Source organism: Loxodonta africana, chromosome 18 (assembly GCF_030014295.1).
Source record: "Loxodonta africana isolate mLoxAfr1 chromosome 18, mLoxAfr1.hap2, whole genome shotgun sequence".
NCBI lineage: Eukaryota > Metazoa > Chordata > Mammalia > Proboscidea > Elephantidae > Loxodonta > Loxodonta africana.
In genome coordinates, this window is record NC_087359.1 from 67217125 (window position 1) to 67230917 (window position 13793).

At 54.1% G+C, this 13793-nt stretch overlaps 1 protein-coding gene across 1 annotated transcript in view; it reads left to right on the top strand.

The window, feature by feature from the left end:
- Nucleotides 1-13793, top strand: part of PITPNM3 (PITPNM family member 3) — an 88636-nt gene that overhangs the window by 52481 nt on the left and 22362 nt on the right. The window contains exons 4-9 of the mRNA XM_064271627.1: nucleotides 4914-4990; nucleotides 5347-5582; nucleotides 9048-9237; nucleotides 9640-9762; nucleotides 10367-10551; nucleotides 13122-13291. Of these exons, the coding sequence (XP_064127697.1) occupies nucleotides 4914-4990; nucleotides 5347-5582; nucleotides 9048-9237; nucleotides 9640-9762; nucleotides 10367-10551; nucleotides 13122-13291 (981 nt within the window). The remainder of the gene's footprint in view (nucleotides 1-4913; nucleotides 4991-5346; nucleotides 5583-9047; nucleotides 9238-9639; nucleotides 9763-10366; nucleotides 10552-13121; nucleotides 13292-13793) is intronic.

Sequence of the window (13793 nt, forward strand, 5' to 3'; positions counted from 1 at the left end):
GTGGGGGGACTGCTAGGGGCTAGTGGGATGGAGGGTGAAATGGAGTGGTCAGCTTTGGCAGGAGGCACCCCTGAGACCCACCCCTTCTGTATTCTAGCAGCTGGTGGCAAGAGAGGTGGAGATAATTGGGCTCTTCAGCGAAGCTGGGTGACGCTTTGCTTAGGGCGCCGAGTGTGTGGGTGACCTTAGCTTTTGTGTCAAGAGCAGCATGGCACATCAGTAATTAGAAGGCATGATCATGATTTGTGCCTTTCGAAGGCTGTGATTAAGCAAAAATAGCCTCCCTTCTTCGGCCAGCAGGAGGAGCCTTGGTGAGCCGGGTGGGCCACGGATCCCTATGCTGCAGCTGGCGGGGGTGCTGGGAACAGACCCTGTGGGAGCTGACCCGCCTTAAAGCCTGTCACAAAACAGCTGGACTTCTACACCCTAAATCTGGGCATGGCAGGGGCCCAGCCTGAACAGGGCCATGTAAACAAAAGTTACGGGAAGTGGGCAGGAATAGGCAGCTTGATGGCGAGATCTGGGGACCCTTGCATGTGGTCACCCCACCACCCAGGACCCCCTGTCTGCAGCTCTTGTCACTAGAGACTCTGGGGAAGCCACTGGAAGCTGAGCCATGAAGCCCAGGCCATCAAGGCAGGCTATTCTAGAACTCCCAGAGGTTCCCCAATGCCAGTTCCCCGGAGGACTTTCAGGAAATATGCTTCCCTGTGGATGGTGCTTCCCAGGGCTCTTCACTTGCAATAAGCTTTCCCAAAAACGTTGTGCATTTCGGTCCCGAAAGCTGGTAAGTTCCAGCCCTGTTCTCCAGTGACTCATCATCTGATAGGGAAATAGACAAGTAACCCCACAGCAATCACCCAGGCCCAGCTCAGCCTGCTGTGGGAGCACAGAGAAGCAATAAGCATCTCTGCCTGGGTACATCTCAGAAGGCTTTCCAGAAGCAGTGAAAACTGAACAGGGTTTTGAGGGATAAGTAGGAGTTTGCCAGTCAGTCAGTGAAGGAAGGAAGGGCTTTCTAGGCAGAGGGTTCAGCATCAGCAATGGCGTGGAGAAGTGAGAGTGGTGTGTCTTGTTGGTGGTCTGAGCCAGTGGCCTCAGTCATTGTGGTGAGAATGTCTGGTTCTCAGCAGAGCTCTGTGGGCGAAGTACAGGCAGGGCAGCCTCTCGGCTGCATTTCTGCTCATTTCAGAGCCTCCGGAAAGACTGGGGGCCTGCCTTCCTGTGGGCCTACCCCAGTCCTGTTAGATACTCTCCAGGGGCCAGAATCTCAAGGGTAGGCTGGGCCTCCCCTCCTTTCTCTCCCAGAGCAAAGCATTTCTGGCTTTTGTGCATCGAAAGGAAGTGAGCCTCTGTCCTCAAACAGCAGAGGAGGTGAGATTCTTCCTCTTTGCAAGGGATGGGGTGAGGGATGCTGAGGACAACCCTGCCCCGTCTCCAGCTTGTGGCTGCCGTCCCCACTGAGCCAGGGACTGTCTCAGCATCATTTGTACCCAGGATGCAGCACCTGCCCACGAATTCAATGCCCAGAGCCTTGCATTGGGTCCCAAGGGAGTTGAGTGCAGTTGGTTAAGGATGAGGGTGCTTCTTGGTCTGTGTCATCAGCGAGGGAACAGGACCCAACCCCCGTTTGGTGGAGGGCATGGTGCCCAGGAAACGGCAGGACCCTCTTGTCTTCCCTGCATCTTATTTATAGCTCACTATGGTAATTTGTGGCAGTCATAGCATTTAATCCTGTAATCACACTGCAAGCAGGCACCCAGCCCACTGAGGCTGGGGAGACTGCCAGGGCCAAGGGAGGGACTTGGCGGCCGGGCAGGCGAGTGTGGAGGTGGCGATATCCCCATCAGCCTCCAGCCCCAGCTTGTCAGCAATGGCCCTGGCTCTGTGTCCCCCAGTGCACCCTCTATCACCACCATCATCATCATCATAAGATACAATAGCAGCTAACACTTACTAGATTCCAGGACCCACTGTAAACCCATTATATATATTAACTCAATTGTTCTCACCACAAGTCTGTGTTTCAAATGGGTGCTGCAAAGGGTTAACACACTCAGCTGTTAACCGAAAGGTTGCAGGGTTGAGCCCACCCAGAGGCTCCTTGGAAGAAAGTCTGAAGATCTACTTCCAAAAAATCAGCCGTTGGAAAACCCAGTGGAGCCCAGCTCTACTCTGACACTCATGGGGTTGCCCTCTTGCCCTGAGTCAGAATCTGCTTGATGGCAATGGGTTGGTTTTATTCCAGATGAGGAAACTGAGGCTCAGTTCCCGCAGTTGGTAAAAGCCAAGATTTGCGCTCAGGTATTTTGGCTTTTAACCACATCTCTCCCAGCCCCAGAAGGGAGGGGTCCCCAGCTTCCACGGGCTGTGACCTCAGCTCTGTCTGTGTTCCTGGTTTCCTTCTGGTCCTCCTGCCTCAGAAGCACACACAGATCACATGCCCCATTGAGCGTGTCTGCCTCATCCCCAGGAAGCCACACTCAGCTCCCCTCCGGGACAGTCTCTTTCCCTACAGGCAGATGGCTTCATGTTGTGTGGCAAGATGGAATGAGGTCTTGCCGCAGCAAACCCGGGCTTGAATCTCTGCGGTGCCACCTCTCAGTTTGTGTTTCCATTTCTTCTCCTGCAGAATGGGGCCTGTTGTATCCCCCTCACTGGGGAGTTACGAAGGTTGAAAGATGGGAAAGCTCTTTGGCGAGCATCATCCTCTGTTGAGTGTGGGGCACTGTAGCTGGGGCTTATGAGCACATGCTACGGGGCCCCCTAGCTGGGTTCACATGCTGGCTCTCCCACTCGGTCTTTTTAGGTGTGTGGCCTGGGGCAAGTAACCTAGGTTCCTTGAGCCTCAATTTTCTCATGTGTAAGATGGAGCTAATAACAACAGAACCTGAACTCAGAGAGTAATTGTGAGGACTACTTGAAGCGATCCACATAAATCACTTAGTGCCTAGGACATATTGCCAAATCAAAACCCAAATCCGTTGCCATTCAGTTAATTCCGACTCATGGCAACCCCATGTGTTACAGAGTAGAACTGTGCTCTACAGGGCTTTCAACGGCTGTAATCTTTATGGAAGCAAATCACCAGGCCTTTCTTCTGTGGCACCAGTGGCTGAGTTTGAACGGCCAACCTTTCACTTAGCAGCTGAGAGCAAACCATTTGTGCTACCCAAGGGCCTGGGAGATAAGTGCTCAATAAAACCGAGCCCTCGCTGTCAGCCTTTACTACCCTGCCCTGAAGGCAGGGCCCAGGTCTCATCTGCCTTCTGTCCCTCAGTGCCTAGCCAAGCCCAGGGCAGGTCTACAATAAGTTACAAATCAGGCAGGGACAAGCCTGAGCCACTGGCAGTTGCCTTGGTAAGTGCTGGGCAGAGCCAGGCCTCAGAACAAGTTTTTCCTTCTCTTCTTAAAAGCCAGACCCCTCCATTGCTTAGGCAATGATTTCCTGTCTGTGTGGGCAGCGGCTCAAAGGTCATAAAGACCAGGGCTGTGTCTGCGAGGACAGGGTATTTCAGAAATGTACTTCCCTAATGGGGACAGCTTTGCAATTGGAACTCTTCATAGACGCACCCTTCCCTGGGGTTCGTAGTGACGGAGGCAATGTTGACTTAGACACAGTCCGGCCAGGGCTCCCACCCACACCTATCCCCTGCAGGATTGTCCTCAAAGTCCCTGGGAGGGACCTTCCTGGGATATGACTGCTAGGAGGCTGCAACAGGCTCATGGCAGGGGCTGGGAGAGTGTGATGAAGGAAAGGGTCATTCTTGTTTAGACCAGGCTACTTTAGTCGGTAAGTGAGTTCCCTGTCACTGAAGGCAAACAAGTCTAGCTGTGTGAGTCAGTCTTAGAGAGGAAACAGTACCCATCTCATGGGGGAGAAAAGAGGGGAGGCAAGGTCAGCTTGATGGAAGGAAGGATTCCTCAAGGTGGCTGGCGTCATTGGGGGGTAGGGTAATGATGTGTCTGTCTCTCTCCACCTGGGAGCCCAATGTCGTGACCTTTAGGAGTGTGGATGCTAGCTCAGGGGTTGACAAACTTTTCTGTAATGGGCCAGAAAGTAAATACTTCAGGCTTTGCAGGCTGTCAAGTCTCTGTTAAAACTCCTTCATTCTGCCGTGGTAGCACGAGCCACCGTGGACAATATGTAAATGAATGAGCCTGGCTGTGTCCCAATAAAACTTTATTTACAAAAAGAAGTGACGGGCCAGACTGGGTCCACGGCTGTAGTTTACCAACCTCTGTGTTGGAGGAATAAGGGCCAGGGAAGTTTGGGTGACAAGAAGCACTGCCCGGAGGTGGAGATCTCGAACCCAGGAAGCTGAGAGAAGCAGTAGAGTGTTTCTGGCAGTGATTGACTTCACCCCAGAGCTTGTGGGTGATGACGAGTGTGGTCATCACTGTCCTTCCCTCTCTGAGGGCCCCCTTCCCCTAGATCATGGTCCCCAAATTCTTCCTGGCCCTGCTATCGCTCTGATAGCCTCAAACAGATAATTTAAATAATTTATCCGGCTTTTCTGTTTGTTCTCAGAGGGAAGGTTGGTCCAAATAACTGTCCATAACTGGAAATGGAAGCTGTCAGGTGATACTCTCATTGCTGCCGTTGGTGAAGCAAAGCAGGATCCCGCCTTTCTAGGACGTCCCCTCCTCGCCTCAGTGACAGCCTTGTAATGAGCTAACCCTGTGTGTCTTCCTTTCCTTAGGAGGAGAAAGCTTCGGGGGTGTTGATTTCTGAGGCAGGGGACTGGATGGGGTGAATCTCCCTTGCTCCAGACTCTACAGTTACAGCCCACCTGGCAGTCAAGGCCGCAATATGGAGTCCACGCACCGTGCGGCCAGCTGGGCCCTGGGGAATGCCCAGTCACTGCGTGGGAAGGCTGGAGAAGCTGAATTCTCCTCTGTTCTCTCTGCAGGAGAGCTGTACCGGGTTTCCTTGAGAAGACAGAAGTTCCCAGCCCAGGGAAGCATCGAGATCCACGAAGACAGTGAGGTGGGCTGAGTTTCCGAGGGTGTTGCATCAGGATTTCAGGGAGAGTTTTCACCCAGGCCTTCACTTGACTTGCTTTGTGACCCTGGGCAGGTTCCTGTCCTTCTCTGGGCCTCAGACTCCACAGGAACCAAAACGGTGCCTCGGGTCCCTTCCAGCCTTAATACCAAGGGCCTTGCCCTCCTGTCAGCCTGTGCCCCCCATACTGAATGCACAAGGAACCCTATCACATGAGGCTGGAGAGCCTTCCCCGCTGTGGAGCAGAGACAGGATGGCCACCATCTCCCTGTGTCTGTGTCTGTGCCTCTCCCCCTCCCCCACCGCCTGTCCTCTCTCTATCTGATGGATGTCCCTCTCAGGAAGGCTGTCCCCAGCGCTCCTGCAAGACACATGTCCTCCTGCTGGTGCTGCATGGGGGAAACATCCTGGATACAGGCTCAGGGGACCCATCCTGCAAGGCGGCCGACATCCACACCTTCAGCTCCGTGCTGGAGAAGGTCACCCGCGCCCACTTCCCCGCTGCCCTGGGCCACATCCTCATCAAGTTCGTCCCCTGTCCTGCCATCTGCTCCGAGGCTTTCTCACTCATCGCCAAGTGAGTCGATTGTGGCTGGGGTGGCCTGTGGCTGGGGCTGGAGGTTTAAGCGGAGGGGTTGCCTATGCCGTGTTGGCACCTGGCGGGCAAGTGGGTACCTGTCAAGGCCTCTCTGGGATGTCAGGCCCTGATGACCATGAGCACCACTGGGGGCAAGTGGTCATTGAGAGTAGATGCAATTAACACACACACACTGACGACTCTTCTGTCTCGACCTGGTTGGTGCCCACCCCACAATGTCTCAGATCCACGTCCTGGGCTCAGGAGGCCTCTGGTCTAGTTGGCCCAGATATGGAAACTGAGGCATCGAGCAGTTAAGCAACTTCTCCCAGCTAAGCCAGCTAGTGGAGTCAGGATCCAAACCCAGGCAGCCTCTCTCCAGGACCACACAATGACAGCCCAGTAAGAATGCTCTCTGTAATGGAGGTTGCACAGGGCACTGCCATCACTCAGACGGAATGTGTAGCTCTATCTAGGAGTGCCAGGGAAGACTTCCTGGAGGAGGTGGCTTTTGAGTATGCCTTGAGAGTAGCAGAGCCTGATTAAGTGTGTGGGCTCACAAGTCAGCCTGGATTTGAATCCCAGCTGTGTGACTTTGAGGAAGTAGTTTAACCTCTCATGGTCTCAGTTTCCTCATCTGTAAAATGGGGATAATAATCATACCCCTCATAGAGTTGTTGCGAGGGTTCCACGTGGTAGTGGATGTGAAGCACTTAGTGCAGTGCAGAGGATAGACACTGTGGTTAGCATCATTCTTGCTGGGTGAGAAGGCTCTCTTTCTCCATTGATGGAGAGTGGGCTGGGGAGGGAAATAATCCTGACTCCCAGCGGAGAACCTGGCTGGCGGGGAGGAGGTGGGGAAGGACGGAGTCCAGAGCGCTGGGTATGGAGGCGGCACGCTTAGCCACTGACCCTGGCATGTCTCTGTCTCATCGTGGGCCTCGGCTCTCCATACAAACCTGCTCTGGTACCTGTGGAGGATAAACCGAGAGACCAGGGGCTTCTCCAGGATCTGGGGATCCATGGGAAATCCCATCCACTGCTCCAGCCACTCCCAGGCCCGGTGCCTCCCCTGTCAGAGGTGTCTGGAGCCAGATGGGAGATGTGGTTGCTCATCAATAAAACCAGTTGCCATGGAGTCGACTCCAACTCATGGTGACCGCACGTGTGTCAGAGTAGAACTGTGCTCCATAGGGGTTTCAATGGCCGATTTTTTGGAAGTAGATTGCCAGGGCTTTCTTCCAAGGCACCTCTAGTAGACCCGAATGTACCACCGAGGGATCCGCTCATAAATAAAATGTGCAAAAAAAGGGCCCCAAGCACCTGCAGTGGCCATGTCTAATAGAACATTTGGAAAATTGTGAAGATTGGAAGCTGGGAAGCTAGAAGCCAGGGACATTCTGTGTTTAGGGGTGAGAAGGAGGCAGGTGGGCACCCTATCCTGACCCTCACCCCCTTCTCTTGCCTCTGCTCTGTCAGAGCCTTGAGCTGCAGAGATGAACCCCACATCTGTCAGTTAGATGTGGCTCTGAGGAGAGGCTCAGCTGAGCAGCCCCAATCTGGGACGAGGACTGAGACCCCAGCAGGCACCCAGCAGTGCTGGGGAGGGGCTGACAGCCCTGCCCTGGGAGCTTCCCCTGCTTGAGTGCCCAGGTCTAGGCTAGCCAGCCCCTTTCCTTCTCTGGACCCCACTTACTCTTCCTGTCTTCTCAAAGAAGCGATGTCTCCTTCCCTCTGGACCACCGGCAGAGCCCCATCTCAGATTTCCCAGGACACAGGGCAGGTCTCTATCAGAATTGGGAGGGAGGCAGGAGATGAGGTCAGTAGTTCCCCCAGCTGGCTAATCACCCAGATCTCTGGTGTCCTTCGTTCTCGTTAAACCACACAATGTCCAGGCCTCACCCCCAGAGCATTAGAGGCAGGAGGGGTGGAGTCTGGGAATCTGCATCTTGGACGACTGCTCACAGGTTCTGCCAGGCTTTAGGCTGAGGAAGTGAGCTGAGGGCGGCTCCTTTGTCTTCACACTAATAGTCTGGGAGTTAATTGTGCTGGTGCGTTACCCATCTCAGGGCCCCCACTCCCCACCCCCAGCACAGTTGACCTCTAGGCTGGGTCACCCAGCCCAGCCCTCTCTCTCACGAAGACTGATGGCCTGACCACTGACGGGCCCACGGACGGAGCTTACTGCTCCCCCAGGCAGCTCTTTGCCAGGGCCATTAATCACCCCGTAATCACTGCTGGGAGGGAGGGAACTCTTTTGCAGCTCATTAACATCTCTCCGGCTGCAATCCAGGCCTGTTTCCTTTAATCTGTGTTCTTTGGAGATGAGCAATGCTGGGGAGGCAGCCTTGCACGCCATGAAGATGCCGCCGCTTGCTGAGGGGGCTTTGCTGTCATCTGCTCCCAGGGTTCAGTGGTGGGCATGGTCAGTCTGGCCCCGGTTCCAGGGAAAGGGCAGGCTCTGGGCAGGGGCTGGGGTCATGGCCGGTCTGGTCTCTCCTGAGCAGCACCGTAGATTGTCAGGCTGCAGCAATGCAGCTGGGTTGATGCCCCCGAGGTTGGGGGCAGCACGGGCAGGAGGCTGGTCTCAGGTGGGTCTGAGCTGCCCAGAGAGGGAGGGCCTTCCTGGTGGGAGGGAGGGAGGGAAGAAGGAAGGGGCCAGCAGGGGCTGGCAGTCCTTGGTAGTGGGCATGCTGGAGGGCAGACTCCCGTATCTCTTTTTGGAGTCATAGACCTTTCTGCAAAGACAATTTGCAAAGTTTCGATCCTCTCCCCGAAAAATGGACACACGGTATCACTCCTGCAGCCATGTGCCCCCTTCCAAGCTCTTCTCCCTTCTCAGCTTCTCCAAAACCATCTTTGAGGCCTAGTCTAAACTCCACTTCCTCCAGGAAGTCAGCCGTGACTTGCCCCCTCCCTGATCCACACCAGCTGGCTCCCTGGGTGCCTTTATCCACTACAACTTTATTATATATATATTTTTTAGTTGCCATTGAGTCGTGGCCTCATGTATGTCAGAGGAGAACTGTGCTCCATAGGGTTTTCAGTGGCTGGTTTTTTGGAAGTAGATAGCCAGGCCTTTTGTCCAAGGTGCCTCTGGGTGGACTCGACCTGCCAAGTGCATGTCAAGTGTGTTAACCGTTTGCATCACCCAGGGACTCCCTCCACCACCATGGGGGTGTCCTCTGGGGACAAGCAGGAGACCGCAAGAGCACTGCTGTTGCAGGAGACTCCAGGCCTATCCCTGTCCCCTCCACATGGGTGGCTGGGCCCAGGGAGGGACTCGGAGGGATCAGCACCTCCCATCTGTGCTTTGTCCCATCTAACTCAGGCCGGGGTCGCCCTAAGGTGCCCTGGAGCTGAAGGCCCAGTCCCTGGGCGGCACATGCTTTCCTCTGCCTGTCTCAGCCCCATGCCCCCCACCCGCTGACTCCCGCTGGGCTTACCTTGGGTCCCTGTCTGCAGCCTGAGCCCCTACGGCCATGACGAGGGTGGCCCCAGCAACAGCCAGGATCATGCCCCACTGGCCGCCCTGCCCCTGCTGGCCATCTCCTCCCCGCAGTACCAGGACGCTGTGGCTACGGTCATCGAGCGAGCCAACCAGGTCTATGGAGAGTTCCTTAAGTCCTCTGATGGAGTTGGCTTCAGCGGGCAGGTAGGACAGCCTGCTGTTCCTGCCCCTGTCCTGGCCCCTGCCTGGGAGAGGGGGTGGAATCTTCTGGAAGGATCAAGCCTAGGCTGTTCTAGAGCCGGAGCATCTGAGGTTGAAGGAGGCTTTTGAGATCTTTGAGTTCATCCTCATTTTACAGATAGGAAAACTGAAGCCGACAATCTGAATTTTGGTTTTGAGCCCATGCCTGAGTCTGACCCCGGACCCTAGCCTGATCCCTGAACGCAGGCTGACCCTGGCCCTAGACTAAACCCGGAGCACCCTCCCTCAGTGTGGACCCTTTCAGCACCTCTGTGGGACAGGCTCCTTCTGGAAAGGCAGCCCCTGGGGGTGAGGGGTAGGGGGTCACAGTGGACCAGCCTTTAGCCCAAGCTGTGTCTTCTCCAGGTGTGTCTCATCGGGGACTGTGTAGGTGGCCTCCTGGCCTTCGATGCCATCTGCTACAGTGCCGGGCCCTCGGGCGACAGCCCTGGCAGCAGCAGCCGGAAGGGAAGCATCAGCAGCACGCAGGTGAAGCCAGGTGGCGGGGTGGGGGAGGGACCCTTTAGGGGAGCCTCGCCAGCCCAAGGGGAGCAGGGCCTCTCCTGTGTTAGACTTTCACATTTGCCCCATGAGGTCCAGGTCAGAAAGTATCCTATCACAGCCCTACGTGGGGAGTGAGATGATTATCACAGCTGAGGAAAGTGAGGCTGCCCAAGAAAAAAAAACAAACCTAGTGCCACGGAATCAACTCTGGCTCGTGGTGACCCCATGTCTTACAGAGTAGAACTGCTCCACAGGATTTTCCTGACTGTAATCTTAATGGAGGCAGGTTGCCAGGCCTTTCTTCTGTAGCACTGTGGGTGGGTTTGAACCACCAGCTTTCAGGTTAGCAGCTGATGGCACTGTTTGCACCACCCATGGTAGTTCGCTTGGGTGTAGGAGGCAGCGTTGTGCCTCGAATCTCACCGTTACTGCGATGGGGCTACCATATTTCTTTTGGAAGACATCTGGCCTTTCACATCGTAGGAGAGAAGGATCCATGGCACCCTGTGTTTCTTGACTGGGGAGGAGGCAGGGTCTGGAGTCTCCAGTGACCACGGTGCTCTCCTTCCTTTTCTCCTTGGTCCCAAAGGACAGCCCCGTCGTGGTGGAGGAGAACTGCAGCCTGGCCGGCAGCAAGCGCCTCAGCAAAAGCAACATCGACGTCTCCAGTGGTTTGGAGGATGAGGAGCCCAAGAGGCCGTTGCCGCGGAAACAGAGCGACTCCTCCACCTATGACTGCGAGGCCATCACCCAGCATCATGCCTTCCTGTCAAGGTAATGCGGCTCCCTGTCCTCTGCCGTCCTTCCAGCCAGGCGTCCATGGGAGACAGGACCTAGGGTACAGAGTCATTTGGGAGACCTGTGGCCAGTCATCTGTCCCAGGCCCTTCCATGGGAGCCGTTTACAAGTACTGAAATGCTGGGGCCAAGGCCCCTTCCCACTGGCCCTGCACCGTTGACCCTGCAGAGACCCAGGTCCCTGCACTCTGGCACCTGCTCTACCCGGCCTGCTGAGGGGCTGAGGACAAGCTGTTTTATCTCTCTGAGCTTCAGTTTTGTCTTCTGCAAAAGGGCAAATACTGGATGGTTTTAAGAATCTGGTGAAATAACAGGTGTGTGGGTATTTTGTGAGCTTCTCCAGGTGTGTCTTCTTATTATTTCTCAGATGAGGAAATAAGGGCCAAGAAGATGAAGAATTTTCCCAAGATTACACAGACAGTTACTGAAGACCTGGGGTCAGAGAAAACACTTGCCATCGAGTCAACTCTGACTCGTGGTGACCTCACGTGTGTCAGAGTAGAACTGTGCTCCATAGGGTTTTCAATGGCTGTGATCTTTCAGAAGTAGATTGCCAGGCCTTTCTTCCAAGGCACTTCAGGGTGGACTTGAACCTCTAGCCTTTCAGTTAGCGGTCGAGTGTATTACCCATTTGCACCATTCAGGGTTGGAATACTGGTCTCCAAATTCCCAGTGTGGTGCTTCTGTACAGCACTCTTTTACTTGTAGGCCAGCAGGCTCCTCCACAGACCTGTTCACCCTTGAACTTTCTAGAAGAGACATGTTAATCAACACTGGCTAAATGAATTATCTGCACATTAACCCAGGATATGAGTGAGTGTTATGCATGGACCCAAACAGGAAGGAATGCCTCCTTCCTTCCTTCTTTGCTCCGCAACTCTCCCTCCTCCCTCCTCCCTTCTCCCTCCTTCTTCCTTATTCAAGCAATAAATATCATGAGGTCATCACATCATTTAGAAAGTCACCACCCAGAAGGACCCACAATTAACACTCTGAAGTATTTCTATTCAGTATTTTTTTTATAAATGTTTGCTTTAAAACAAACGACAACAATAAAAACTCTTATATTGTGATGTTCTCCCCATATAATAAAAAATAATTGGTGAATATTCTTAAATGGGGGCAGTAGTGGTTTAGTGGTAGAATTCTCACCTTTCACGTAGGAGACCTGGGTTCGATTCCTGGCCGATGCACCTCATACAAAGCCACCACCCGTATGTCAGTGGAGGCTTGCTTGTTGCTATGATGCTGAATAGGTTTGGGCAGAACTTCCAGGCTCAGATGGGCAAGGAAGAAAGGCCTGGAGACCTACATTCATAAGACCAGCCAGTGAAAACCCTATGAATCACAGTGGTGTGATCTCCAACCAACCATGGGGACAGCTCAGGATCAGACAGCGATGAGTTCTGTTGTGAATCGGGTCCCGTGAGTCCGGGGCCTACTTGACGGCAGCTAACAACAACAAATATTCTTAATGGCTATATAATATTCTATTAAATACATGGACCACAGTTCATTTAGCCAATCCCAGTAATTGGGCCCTTTGGCTTTCTCAAGTTCTTCTCCATTATAAAGAGTGCTTTCATACCTACGTGTATGTTAAGGTTGTTTCATTCAGCCGGGTTCCTGCAGGAGGACTTACTGGGGCGAAAGCTCTACGTATTTAAATCCCTGACTATTTAAAGCTCCGCTGATAGATTATCCCTTAGAAAAGCTGCTACATTCAAGTCAGCTTGGCAAGGTGACAATCTTGACGCTTCTGGTTCCTCTTTGAAAAATCCTTTAGGAAACCCCAAATGTGGAGTTTGACAAGAAGTTAGAGGCTCTGGGTAGCTGGTCCAACACAGCCAACTTACCCTCCGGTGTAGGGACAGAAGGTGGCTTCTTCAGCACTTAATTAGTTGGTGTGTGTTTAGGAGCCACGCTGTACACGGACTCTGTGTTGTTGAACAGCACAGTCGTCCTCCTTGCCGGGGGCTGCTTGTCCTATGAGAATAGGAGGGAGCGTGGCAACCGAGGACTCCACTTTCCAGACTCTCACAGGTGCTTATGGAGCAGGAAGATAGGTGGGGGCCCTGCCCACACTCTTTAAATTGCTATTTCTAAAATTCTCTTTGTCCTCCAACTCCAGCATTTTAGTCAAATTTGAATTTCGTTGACTGAGGCATTGGTGGTTCAGTGGCAGAATCCCCACTTTCCACGCAGGGGAGCCGGGGTTTGATTCCCGGCCAAGGCGCCTCGTGTGCGGCCATCACCCGTCTGTCAGTGGAGGCTTGCATGCTCCTGCGATGCTGAACAGGTTTCAGCGGAGCTTCCGGACTGAGACAGACTAGGGAGAAAGGCCTGGTGATCTGCTTCTGAAAATCAGTCAGTGAAAACCCTAAGGATCTCACCAACTCTGTGGAAGGCGTCAGGCGCGTGGACTCTGGTTCCCAGCCCTTTCCCAGTGACGGAGGGGCTGGGCATTCCAAGTTCCAGCTTCAGCCTCTAAGTGAGCATTGCCACCTTCTCTGCCCTCCTGTCCCTCCTCCCGGCCTTTCTCCACAGCATCCACTCGAGTGTGCTGAAGGACGAGGCTGAGCTCCCTGCATCTGGGGCCCAGCTCCCTGAGGTCAGCCTGGGCCGCTTCGACTTCGACGTGTCCGACTTCTTCCTCTTTGGCTCGCCCCTGGGTCTGGTCCTGGCCATGCGGAGGACAGTGCTGCCTGGGCTGGATGGTGGGTGTGGCCCAGTGTCACTAAGCCAACAAAATTGGGGAGTTGGGGGTGGGGGGTATACCGGTGGGGAACGTTATGGAGTTAGAGTAGATGGAGAGGGAGGAGGAGGGGCGAAGCATTGGGGGTGCAGGGGAGACAGAGGAAGAGGAAGGAGAAGGGACAGCTCTCTGAGATGGGACACTGTCTCTGTCGCATGCCCCTAGCCAATTTGTGTCTGCATTGTTAGGCTGTCATGCCCTATGGGAAGAAAAGTCACCAATATTCACCCTATTGCACCCCATGCCCCTCCTTCCCCAGTACCCAGGAAGACCCACTGTGGCCAGGTGGGTCCCACCTTCACCGGCATATCCAAGCCTACCTCAGTGCTTTGCTCACGCAGCACCTGCAGCCTCTGAATGCCTTCTTCCATGCCCCTAAGATACAGAAGTGAGGCGATTTATATGAGAACAGAGAGGCACTTAGCAGTGACCCTGAGGATGCAAGTACAGGCCACCAGAGACTG